Here is a 13401-nt window from a genome sequence, read left to right as displayed (position 1 = left end):
AATAGAAAGAAAGATGAAGAGATAGCAGGAGGGGGAGAAGACAGAGCATTGGCTCCCCCAGTGTTTTTGCTGTGACTTTGAATCTACTACTAGATACGACCATCCTGTATCTAATGATACAGAATAGGAATGACAGTATAGCTCTCTGCAGTGTTATACTTTCATTTACAGAACTTTTCATTGGGCTGAGATGTGTTAGCTGTGCCTATAATAATGTTTTCATGAGATCTGTCCCTACCACTCCTGTTAATGCAAACCTTTTAAAATGCACAATTGTTAGTTCAGCTCTAGTAATTGTCGTTATTGGGATTCACTGCAATTCCATCCATCCACACATTCATTTATCTTCTTCTGCTTATTCAATTCAGGGTTGCGATGGGACTGGAGCCTATCCCAGGTATCAGGGCGTGAAATGAGGCACACCCTAGACAGGTTGACAGTCAATCGTAGGGCTAACTCAGCGACAGATGACCATTCATGCTCATATTCTCATGTATACCCGATTTACAATCACCAGTTACTCTAAGATGCACATCTTTGGATTGTAAGAGGAAGCTGGAGTACATGAGAGGACCCATGCACTGGCAGGCATGACCCCTTGTGACCTCACAAGAAGGTCCTCGACTTGAATCCATCAGCCAGCGAGGGATTCTCTGTGTGGAGCTGGCACATTCATGCTCACTGAAATTCAGTGAAATTATTATCTTCATTTTTTTTTTTCAATCACTTATTTGAAATATTTGAAAATGTATAAATATTTACAAAAAATGTAATCATTTAAAAATGTATTCCTCAAGATTACTGAATATTTAAAAACAATACAATTTTGCTTTATTATCATTATGTATACTTTCATAAAATGAAATATAGTATCCAGTATATTTATATAAACAACACAGACATAGATTTAACCAATAAAAAGACTTATAATAACCACTTGACTTAAAAAAAGTTTTTTTTTAAATTTATTAATAGTTTCATAAAACTTTTCTATCATATTCACAACCCTGACACATAAGCTGGATACAAGTCTGGAAAGAAAAACAAAGAAAGTACTACCCTGCAAGGAATTCTGGTGTATATACTAAAGCTGTGTCATTTGGGTGAACAAGTGACCCTCCCTATTGCCCAGCTTCAAAAGACAAGAAGCAAAGACCATTATGGATGTTGATATTGCATTCAATACATAATAAAACTGCTTTGACTGTATTGATTCATGTACAAGCATCACCAGATAGTCTTTCACTTTGCTTGACTGAAACACTCTCCAATATTTCTGCTTCAAGGAAGGGGGATGGAGTTTGCTGGTGCTGTTGTCATGTTGAGGTGTGGCAGTGTGGGTAGCTAGTGGGAAGGACGATGTGGGATTGGTGGGGGATAGGGGGTTGCAACAAGCAAGCAAAAAGCAAACCAAAAAAAACCCCACACACTAGGAAGGTACAAAAACAATTTAAAACTCTGTATTGATCCGGCACTAGTGATTGTACATATATTCCATAGTCCCAAAGGCCCCATTCATGTGTCTCTTAAATGCAAGGGGAAAGAGAAGAGGAATAAAAAAAAAAAAAAAAACAACGACAATGGTAGGCAAAGGCAAGCCACTCACCCTGTTGGAGGTAATGTCCCTTATTTAGAAGTCTATTGATCTTTGCAGTGAGCCTGCCTGCCCTTCCTCTAGAGTCTGACTAAAACACCCAAATACACACAAGCACACTGGAGATCTGTCCGAGGCTGGAGGGAGGATGAAAGATATGCCTGCCAATAGCACTGAACCAACCTGTTAGCTAATTGTCAGGAAAGACAATTATCCTTGCATTGTTTCTTTGTGGAAACAAATTACTGCACTATATATATATATATATATATATATATAATCTCTTTCACTAGATAATATATTATGCAAATATTTACAACATGCATTGCATGTGAAATTATTCTTTGAAGGAGCATGATATTATTTGCTAGCATCCAAAAAAGTGAGATGCTGTACGCCTGTAACTCTGCTCAAAATTAAACAAGGATTTTCTAGAACATTTCATCTGGTACAAATCTATTCTGAGCAATAATAAAACATTTTTTCACTGTATGGAGATGGACAGATGCAGTGTGCCATTATCTGAGACATAGTGCTTGTGGATGAATGCCCTGTTCTACAAGCAGCTCAGACTAGTATTTTGACAGGCAGCGGATAACGGTGGGTCCAAAGCAATCACATCTTTGACTTTGACAAATGGCTGTGCTGTGGCGAAGTTGAAAATAACACACATCCACTTTAATCTCTTTCTTGATTAAATTGGAAGCACGTCTTTTTGACATCATGTGATTCGCTCTCAAAGTAGTGACTACTGCACAGACAGAAAGTCCTCGGGATAGACCCACTAAAATAATATGCATATGTGTGATACTGGAAGTTCCAGAGTGTGGGGATGGGAGGGGAGAGGAGGGGGAGTTGTTTATTTTTTGTTATAAATTAACAATGTGACTAAAACTGGTAAAACGCAGGAATTTTGGACAAATACAGGAGAAAGACACTAACCAGACTACACATGGGCAACAATTCCCACAATTTCTGGAAAAGATCTTTGACACATTCAACAACAATATTTGTGTCTGTAATTTTGTTCTCCCACAGTGTGTCCATCAGCACTACCTAGAAATGGTTTGCTTTTTCTGCCACAGTCTTCCCTCAACTCAATTTCCTCTGCAGACCCCAGCAGGCAGCGAGGAAGAGAAGGGAATGAGAGAAGAGGAGAATGCTAGCGATAGATGGATGCATTGGGGGATGAAGGAGGCTGAGGGAAGAAATCAGGGGTGTTATAAATAACACTGATGAGGTGAGCTACCATTGATCCACACTGCAGTTGAGAGGTGGGTGGTCCTCCTAGTACTTAATTGCCAGTCATGTGCCCTGGGATGCAGCTACTACTAAATGTGGTCTATCTCTCATTAGGGTTTGACAGGCTGAAAATACAGCAGCTAGACTGGAATTGGGACTCAAACAGAAAGGGATTAAAAAGACAAAGTGCTACAATTAAGACTGATGGGGAGAATGATAGAAAGGACAGAGTGAGAAATGGAAAAGTGTTACTCACGCATTCCACCATCCTGGCCCTGAAGAAACCTGTCCAGGATGATACGAGCCATCAGCGCAGGAGACAGATCCACCTTTACACAGATTTAAAAAAAAAAAAAAACATAAAAGGAAAGAAAAAAATCAACAGAAAAGACAAGCAGCTTAAATAAAAACAGACTTTACTGTCAATGAGGAATTAATATTCACTTAAAAGATGGTGGAATTTATATTCCTCTCTGAAGAATTGCTTGAGAAAAAAAATCCCATATATCCAGCTGGAAGTGCAAACATATTTTAAAGAGCCTAAGACTTACGACATTGAAATTGCACAGCCAGTTTACCTTTGGCTGATGTCACATAGATAATAATGATCGTAATGGCTCTAAATTATATTATTGCGTTTCAAAACCTTGACCTTACTTTTGACAATCCGCGTGCAAATTGGTCTTTGAAAGCATTGCTTTGCATCAACCTTTCCCACAGGAACAAGAGATCGCTTATTACACAGCCAAGCTACCTGGCTGAATTGCCTTTCCTTCTGTCAAACAGACAACCTGAGTCTCTCATCTTGAAAGAAAAAGCAGCACATACTGTGCCCAGGCAAGAGACAATGGAGAGCTTTAATCATAGAATGATCACCAAGGCAAAACTATAGGAACCAATAGGACACACCTGAGGGATGGTGGGAATGTAGTCCTTAATAGGAAGGAAAGAACCTATGGCAGCAGCACTCTTTGAACACAAACACACCTTAGAGGTGAGCAGTGTTTATGGTCGAGTGCAAGGAGAAAAGTTGACAGGTAAGAGAGCACGAACGACTGATGGTGAATGTGTCTCTCTGATCAGTGCAATACATTCCTACATACTAAAATTGTTGTTATTATTACAATGTTTTATTAACATATTAAAAAAATACAACAGTTATTATAAAGAACAGCATGACAAAAAATATATATGGGTGCATTAGCATAAGATATATTTTTCCAAGGTCTACATTTGGCCAATGCTCAAACAATATACGGCGAATAAAAGAAGATGCATTAAGTCATTCACTACTAAAATTCACAGCTTACTCAGTATAGAGGGAATTAAAACATTGCTTGAAGACTTTGCCATTCCTAGCCAGCTCATTACGAAACAACATTCTTCCAGCCAAAGATCATTTTTCCTCTTGTTAGCATAATTGGGGACCAAAAGTGAATTTGCCCTCAGCTTGCAGTGAGAATGGAGTGTTTCATCTTTTCTGTGATGCTTCCTTGTAACGCTGGGAGCAGAGATGCTTCTGTCTAAACAATGTCTTTTTACCCACAGTAGTATTTGTTAACATCTCCATAATATTGCACTAAGAAGGCAGCTAGTAAAAAAAAAAAAAAAAAAAAAAAGCTTAACATGTCTATAATAATTAAGGGGTGAGCAAAGAGTTTACATCTTCATTAAGACCTCTGATAGTACTGACTCTGACTTAGCATTTGTAACCTGCAGTTACAGTAGCTTTCTTTCTTCTCTCTAATTCTTCTAATTTCCCCTCACTTTCTTTTCTCCCTTCCCTCCTTTCTCTCTGTGCTTCCTGGCCGGCTCACAACTCAAACCATCGAACCCTGAATAACCAGAGAAAATCAGATTCTTGGTAACCTGCATCAGAGCTGACACATGAAAAATGGCAACATTACCAATGCAGGCTCAGCCTGAATAAAGACTACCTGATTAGTTGAGGTACATGCATCTCCCTAATTTTCATATTAATCATGAGTCCATCTTCATTCCCTGGTCATAACACATACCTTCATGAGTTTAACATGTGACTAAGAATCACAGAGCCTAAAAAGAATTCGTTTTTATTAAAACTCTGGTTTTATCAAACTGTAAACCAAAATGGGTCGCACAGTGCAGCACAACTGCACCTGTTCTAATGCCATATTCAAGTAATATTTGCATAAAATTCCCATAAAGATAGAAACAGTGAATGTTGAGTCCATCTCGGTTTCATGAGCTTCTTCTAAGGGCAAAAAAATATCTATGAATAGTTTTCATCACTGTTAATCATTTTCCTCTGTTGGAGATATATTGTCTCATAAAGACATGAAACTACATCAATTAGCAGTCTGGGAGACCATGAGTGCTTGGTTTAAATGTTAAGTAGCATATTAAGATGACAGTTAAATGGTTCATAGACAGTTATCTCTTAGCTGAATTGGATCCTTTCAAGAAAAAAAAAAAAAAATCAAGCGTCAATTAAACGGAGAATGAATAATGGCAGTTGGCTTTGAGGTACCACTGATGCATGTGAACTACTGTGATTTTAGATTAAGAGACCCTCGAATTTCATTGCCTAGTGCACGCGCCAATCAAAATTCAAATGCAAATTTAAATGTTTAAAAAGGTTATCGGGCCTTTTCTCTTCCTTTATAATCTGTAAGACGAAAAATGTCGTGAACTTACAAAAAATGAATGCAAAGATTTTCATTCATTCAGTAAGAAGTAATGTAACCATCTAAGATGTAGTGTATTGAGACTATAGTATAGTTGGATTTATATTTTGGAACACTTAACAAGAGTTTGGCATTACCCTAAAAATAGCAAACATTTACTAACTAGGTTTAAAATATAATAAATATAAGTGATCACTTAAATTCTGAAAGAAACAGGTTTCTTACAGCATGAATTTCCAACCTACCTGAGTTTTGTACCACTGAATGACATGGATTTAAGCTGCACATAAACAATTGCTGCTACATCAACAAGACTACAAATTCTTCACTGAACTCGCAAAGAAAATAACAGATCAAATAATAAAGAGAGGAATTAACTAATGACCCCAGTCTCACCTGTCCGCAGTTTGTATCAACTCTGCCTCAACTGCAATTTGGAAAATTACATAATAAAACAGAAAAAGTATTTTCACATCTGCTTAATGGAGCCGAGCGCTAATTACATTAAATAATTGATAATTGAGCCAACCATTTTACCAATTTTGATAATGACTAACAGACAAGGAAGAAAATCAAAAACTGCAGCCAACTGCTATCTATCCATTTATAGAAAAAATAAAGGATAAACTCAGATGTGTTTTTCATTGGCAAGTAAAAAGACAGAAAAAAAAAAGTTATGCCATTACCTCATTGGCCAATTCAAGCAGGACAGGAGCAGTAGGCTGTGCCTTGGCTTCACTCAGATACCTTCATTATAACAAAGAATAACAAGAGTAGTGAAAAAAAAAACATGACCCACAAAGGCAGACAGAAGGGTAGAAGGGGGCTAGATCGGGCTAGCCAAGACATGCTAATGTCCCAGATGACTTTGCCCTGGGTGGCATATGGCAGGCTCCGTGTGGTTAAAACAGCACTGCTTGAAGGGCTTCAAATTTCCAAGAAGCCAGACAAGCATATGATAGTTAGTTAACCCCTGCCGCCCAAAAAGCCTTTTTTCCCTCGCCAGCTAAACCTGCAACACACTTCAGATCTTACCCAGATCATCTCAGAGGTTTGTTGTTGTAAGTAGATTAGAAGTGCATTATCCAGCTTTATTTTCTCCAGAACAGTGGCCTAATAAGCTAGATAAAGGCTAATTGCAATATGCAAAGAGGCTTTTCCCAATACAGTCTGTTTTCAGTTCTTTCTTTCTTTCTTTTCTTTTTTTAAATTTAACCATGCTCATTGAATTACAGATAATCATCCCATCATAAGCCTGTGTGTAAGGCAAATGTCCAATGGTTGGTTTATTTATTTACTTTCCTGCTTTCAGTTTGACACGGAGAACAGAGCTTTAGCCTAGCAGGTGCAAGTGGGGGTCGGGAATGAATCCTGTGGGTGGTGATTTGTTTGTAAGAGATTATAATTGTCATGGAGGCCACACACAGGGGTCGGTGAACGATTTAAAGGAAGAAGAAAAACAGTAAGAGAGATGAGAAAACGATAAAGAAGGAGAACGATCTAGAAAGAAAACAGAAGAAAACAAAACAATATAAAGCACGGATACACAATACCTTTGGTAGTAGCTTTCAATAACATCCGGCACATGGTGTCTTGAGAATGTCCTTTTGATCCATTTCTTTAAATGTAATAATAATATGAAGAAAAATGAAGATTAATGGCATAATAATCATAATAGCTAAAACAATTAACACATACACACAGATACATACACATAGGCATAGATACAGCTCTTAAGTTAGTACTATTTTTAGGCACAAAGTGCTTTCCATTTCCGGTTGACCTGACTAAAATGCTAACTTGTTCACCCTTGGCTTCTCTTCCATGCTCTATTCTTTATGAACAATTGCAGCAGCAATTTAATTTCAATGATATTGGTAAGGGTCAAACTGTGCCAAGGCACTCTCGTTCAAACCAGCTATCTCCATCTACCTTCTTGATTCAAACCCTGTATTCACTTCTCCTTTTTTGATCAAACAATGACATTATTCCACATTTCACACCCTGACATTTCTATGCAATTCAATTGCCATCGTTGCCGAGAAGAAGGAGAACAGGGGATATAGCGGAAGAGCACTGGTTAAAAACAACTTATTTAAAAACTACTACACACAAAAAAATGTAATTCCACAGAGACGGGCAGTGTGACTGACACCTGTCAGTGGGATGATAAATGACTCCATTTTCTGCTTGTGCTGCCTTCTGCCACTGGCGGCAGTGGCCATTTATCATCATCCACTGTCAGCCGTGGAAAGCAGCAGTGACAGTGCGAGTCAGCAAACATTTAGCACACACAGCCGCACTACACGGGGAAATTATTATTGTCAGAATAATAATGGTTTAGCATAATTTATTACAGGTCCACCAAATAAGCAGGGGCTAGATGTTATTAGACAGATGGATGGGAAGGCTTGGCAGACATCCACTGAGGCTCAGGCAGGCAAAGGCCCTCAACGTGAACGTGAGAAGGAGGAGGGGGTGGTGGTGTGGGGCGAAATAAACGGGGGTATGGTGAGGGGGGGACATCCTCCAAACCAATCAGAAAGCTGGCAGTTCAATTACAAAGAAATAAAGGGACATTCATCATTCAATTAGGCACCTGTCAGGGCTCACAAAGGAAGAAAACTTCTAACCTGGTACTCCAGGGAGAAGATGCTCAGAAGAGTGGACTGCGAGTGACTGGAACAAATAAAAGAAGGACAAAGTTAATTACCAGAGTGCATTGCACAGAGACAAAGGGAGAAGGGAGCTTCAAAGCTGGGGCCAGCTGCCCTGTAATCTAAAAGAACATGAAAACAAGTGTGGCAAAGTTGTTCCAGATGAACACCTCTGACAAAAGGATTCCTGCTACGATGGTGTGGGGGAAGAAAAAAAGGGAGGCTGTGTGGGGTATGAAAGATGAGAAAAATATAGCTCATTTTTGTTTTTTTCATTTAGTCATTAATACGTAGCATCTTCCTCTATCCTTTGTCTCTCCAGGAAAGTGCTAAACTAATCTTAATTCAAGTGCAGAGTCTGCTATTATAAAGTAACACGATGGCAAGAAAACTCCAACCAACCTAAAGATAACAAAATTGAAGAGAAATTTATATCTATGCAAATAATTGACACAGTTCAATATTTAACTAGTGAGTAAAGCGTGGTATTCACTAGCAATTACAGTCATAGTTTTCATAGGTTTAAAAGTAAGTGGATAAACTAGCATGACTATAAATATGTGGAAGCTGGAACAGTTGGACATAACCAAATGCTAAATTTCTGAGCTTGTGAAAAATGACCAATTGTGGAAATGGTGGATGTAATTCCTATATAATACTTTAGGTAAACCCATGAAATTAAAGCTGAAATGCTACACAATCATATCTGGATTGTCTTATTGTGAATCCATTGTTGTGGTGTAAAAACATTTTTTATGAAAATCTTCTTCTTCTCCAAGAAACATGTTGACCCAAGTGTATGCTTTTTACTTTAATCTGCAAAGTGGATGACTACTGTGAGTGTCTTTTTTTGTGTATGACAACATGTAGACACGCATAAGAAAAAAAAGTACTTTCTTTGATAGCATATGGACCGTTCTATATCATTCCCACTGCAACGGATGGGCTTTGAAATGGAAACTTTCACTATATGTGACTCCCGAGAGTCAGTCAATTCCATGGGTTGCCATAAGCTACATTTATCTCCAGCTCCAGTCAATGTCAAACACCTGGCAAAGAGGCAAACCCGGAAAACAGACAGTTCCAACAGGGACTTGCAGCCCATTCGATACCCACCTTAGCTGCCATTGTGTCCTTAGAGTTACAGATATTTAAATGAGTGACACAAATTATAGGAGTTGGACTGTGCACGTCTTCAGCTTGCATATCACAAAAAAAAAAAAAAAAGAAACATGTGTGCTCTCATACACACACACCCACAAACTGCTCCGTAATTTTCACAAGTGGTTTTATGTCTCCATATACTGCACTCAGTACACTTGATTGTTAAATTTAATGGACTTTTCATTACAAGTCACCTGGGAATGGTATGTAAATACTCATGAGAAGCTGAAGCTTCCAATCTGTATTAAAATATTGAGTCTACACAGGACACCGACATCACTCACTAGAAACCGTAAAATACCCTTGTGACATGCAAACAAAGCCAGAAGAATGTCAAATCCTGATTTCTGTCTGGAATGTCTGTCTGTGACCATTTTTTAAAGAAAGCATCTTAACCATTGGAATAGTTCAGCCTGTTATGATGAACCAAAGAAGTCCTCTTGGGATCCCTAGACACCACTTTTAAACAATTTTAATCGTGTAGCTGAAGAACAGCTAAGGATACTTCCACATTAGGTACAATTAATTTGTACACTGTCCAAGAACAACTGCGACCCCCCCCTCAATTCCCTGCTTATTTCCCAACCACCATATGCAAAATAAAACATGCACCAAATCTTACTGACACAACAGTTCTAACAACTTGATAATGTTATTGAAGTATTCCGAAGTTGAGCAGTATTTCACGTCACTGGTGGTTTTGTTTTGGGTGTGCAAATGAAGACGGTCCACACAGTCGTGCAATCCTTCAAACCTCATCTCATGTGTTTGATACAGATTTTTTCATCTGATGCACACGATACTCAAGTATGTCTCGTGCACTCCCAAGTTTGGCTCTTCATCAAGAAGCAGGACACAAATCATCGTACCATGCCCGTGGGGCAGTATACAGTGTTCACACATATCAAACATACTAGACTTTGGTGTAATCGAGCACCACATGTTAAAGCAGCCCGATTCTCATCACACACAAAGTTACAAAAGTAAAGAAGACGACAAAGGAAGTTCTCAGAGTGTGAGGGGAAAAATTGTCTACCCCCTCAGCATTAATTTATAATGATGCTTAGGGGTGAAGGGGCCACCGCAATTAAGTGGGCCATTAAATGGTCAACTGTCAACATGTGGACACTTAAGGGAGGGAAAAAATTTCTTCCACACTTCAACCTTGCACCTGAGCATTTCGACAGTATTACAGCCTTATTGTTGGCATGGGACCATCATGATCCCCCTGTCGGACCAGACATCTGTTACGTTTTAAATGGATTACTCTCTATAATGAGCATGATTACTGCTTAATTGCTAAATCTATAGCCTGTTAACTTTAAAGGGACATAAATGACGCTTAATATCTATGAAAACATATCTGTTTCAAAAACACTAAGAACTTTGGGGACTTGTGTTTTCATTTTTACCTCAAGCAGATTGACACAAAAACAAGACTCGAACTAAACTAATTAGAGATGTGAAGAAATAGTTAAAAAAAAAAAAGGAAAAACATTAAAAAGGGGCAAAATGAAGAGCTGAATGCAGATATCTGGATTAAAACCAAGACTTGTTTGCATTTTATAGAGTCTGTCAAGTTTTATGCTGCTATAATCCCCCTTTTTTTATTTAACAGACATTAACAATAAGTTATTGCAGACTTTACATTAATGTATATCCAGCCTGTCCTCTCTTGGGCGCAGTAAGCTCACCTTATGCTAAAATATGTAGCCAATTGCCATCTTACAGCGAGGATTTGATCTGCCTACTGAACAGGAGTATTACATTTTTACTATAATTCGTGTATCCCATTGCCACACAGTACAAGCATTTGTGAAACTCTGTCCTGTCTCAGTGGTTATAAAAATGAACCCAATTTGTTAACTATTCTAAAACCAGCTGCATTTCTGACTGTATTTTGTTAGCCTTAAACAAATCCTGTAGCTTGCATTTTATTATGAATTGCACACATGATACGCACAGCCAAATGCTTAGTGTCAATATGCAACACATGGAAATGTTAGGATATGATAAAACAGCTTTGAACATTTTTTTGAAATAAGATGATAAGGTAACAAGGTTTTCCACCTTTTCTAATATTTAAATATCTCTTGGTGATGTGGTTGTAACTGACAATGACTACGAATATTTAAAATAACATATATTAGACACTTGTCTTCCTAAAGTGAAGCCTAAAACAGTTCTGTGACTAAAGCTAGGAAGTCGTGAGCCCTTTGTGAATTGTGTAAATAAAGAAAGCTATTTTTTAATGCACTTGCCAAGGTCAACATATGGGTTCATTGATCGCTGTTTCACTTACTTAAAAAAAAAAAAATCAATCTCATCAAACAAAGAACACACAAAATATAATTTGAAGAGCCACGGACAAGAGTCTGTGACACTGCAGTGCACACTTACAGTGGCTTTTATGTAAAAAGCAGAAAATAAAAAATCTGCCCTTTCGGATATAATTTAGAACATGGGGAAACAGAAGGTTGGGAGACAGAAGAGTGGTTAGGGAATCATTCACTCTCAACCTAATTACCCTTCCTTACAACATAAGACAGAGCATTAATATGCACTGGCACCCAAAATAGTAAAGCAGCAGATTAAATTAAAAACAATTAGGGACTTTCACTTTGTCACTGAACTGGTATGGCTGTCTGGTCAGTACTTCAGGCTCTATTAAGCTAGGTTACCCAGTGGCTGTGAATCTGATAAATTCAAGTTTGAGTGCTGCATTAACTTATTTTCTTGTGCATTCAGGCTGTATCATTGCCTTAAACACGAACACAGTGAAAAGCCTTGAAATTCCCATCAACCTAATTAATAGGAGATGAGGGAAATTCAAACTATCAATTATATTTGGAAACTTCCTATTTACAAATAATTAATTATAAACAATAGCTGTAATTTGGGTAATGAAAGCCACCTGGCTAATGGCATTGGTATCATATGCTGCGACAGTATTTAGCATTTGGTGGATCTGCATGCAGAGTGTGTTGAATGGTGTGACTCTTCAGGGCATGGAACTGTCTAATAGCACATATTTTTACTGCTGGCGATGAAACAATTTTCAGAAGGGAATGACATGGAAGAAATATTTTGTGCAAGGAAATCTGAGAGGATAAGGCTTAGTTTAAATTCTACACCTATACTACATTACATTATTATTGAAGTTTAATTCCATTATTTTTTCACATATTTAGGTTTATTTACCATCAAAACACCTCATTCAGACAAGAGTGCTGACAATACTATATGAAGCACTTACTTTGCTATAGATCAGTATTTTATACAGCTGAATACGGGCTAAAACGCTGGATATGCAAATGTTGTTAATTACACATGCTGATAGGCAAAATGCTAACATCTGTTTCTCAGCTAAGCCTAGCGTCATCAGCAGCCAAACAAATGAGTTGAAAAAAAAATCTTTATACATTAATGTATAAATGTGATATATTCTGACAACGGATAGAAACAAACACAAATCTCAGTGTGTCATTTAGCTTCAAACAAATACTTGCACAATGAGCGCACGTGTTTAGAGTTTAAATATTTGCAATTTTTGTTCTGCAAAAACAAGTATAAAGGCTTTTTTTTCCTTTTAAGCACAATTAACATAATGACTGTTGCATTTTAGAAAGCTATAGAAATTTTTGTGCAATTTTTTTGTCACTTTTAAACAATATTTTCAAGATATTTCTCCATCTGAAGGAAGACTCACCAGTTTGTACTGTGAAGAAACCCCCACCCCCAACAATCTTACCGCAGCAGGCCATACAAACCTACAAGGCTGTAGGGGACCATGGACAGAAATGGTTTTAGCAGAGGCACAATATGACCCCTACTGAGCTTCCTTTACTTTATTACAATCTTTAAAATTTCTGTCTGTTGAGGTGCCCTGAGTTGTCAGAGCTGTTATATAATGGCGGTAAAAAGAGCAAGAAAACCTTTACAATCACCACTCTAATTGTGATTCCTCCTGAAAGCAAGGGATCTTCACCACTCCGTCTGTGCAAAGACGTGCTATAACTATCGTATTTTGCCATTGTTAAAGCATAATTACTGTCACTGCTGCTTCTGCAAGCTCTCA

The 13401-nt window shown here is 37.9% G+C and overlaps 1 protein-coding gene across 2 annotated transcripts in view; it reads right to left on the bottom strand.

The window, feature by feature from the left end:
- The window catches only part of cdin1 (CDAN1 interacting nuclease 1), a 54133-nt gene that overhangs the window by 35550 nt on the left and 5182 nt on the right, over positions 1 to 13401 (bottom strand). For both annotated transcript variants that reach the window (XM_026151980.1, XM_026151979.1), the window contains exons 3-6: positions 8136 to 8181; positions 7056 to 7120; positions 6189 to 6249; positions 3093 to 3165 (exon numbers count right to left, since the gene is read on the bottom strand). In XM_026151980.1, coding sequence (XP_026007765.1) covers positions 3093 to 3165; positions 6189 to 6249; positions 7056 to 7120; positions 8136 to 8181 — 245 coding nt within the window. The remainder of the gene's footprint in view (positions 1 to 3092; positions 3166 to 6188; positions 6250 to 7055; positions 7121 to 8135; positions 8182 to 13401) is intronic.

The sequence above is a fragment of the Astatotilapia calliptera genome, chromosome 19 (genome assembly GCF_900246225.1).
Source record: "Astatotilapia calliptera chromosome 19, fAstCal1.2, whole genome shotgun sequence".
Lineage (NCBI taxonomy): Eukaryota > Metazoa > Chordata > Actinopteri > Cichliformes > Cichlidae > Astatotilapia > Astatotilapia calliptera.
Note: the sequence above shows the minus strand (reverse complement) of the source record. Positions and strands in the feature narration are given on the sequence as shown.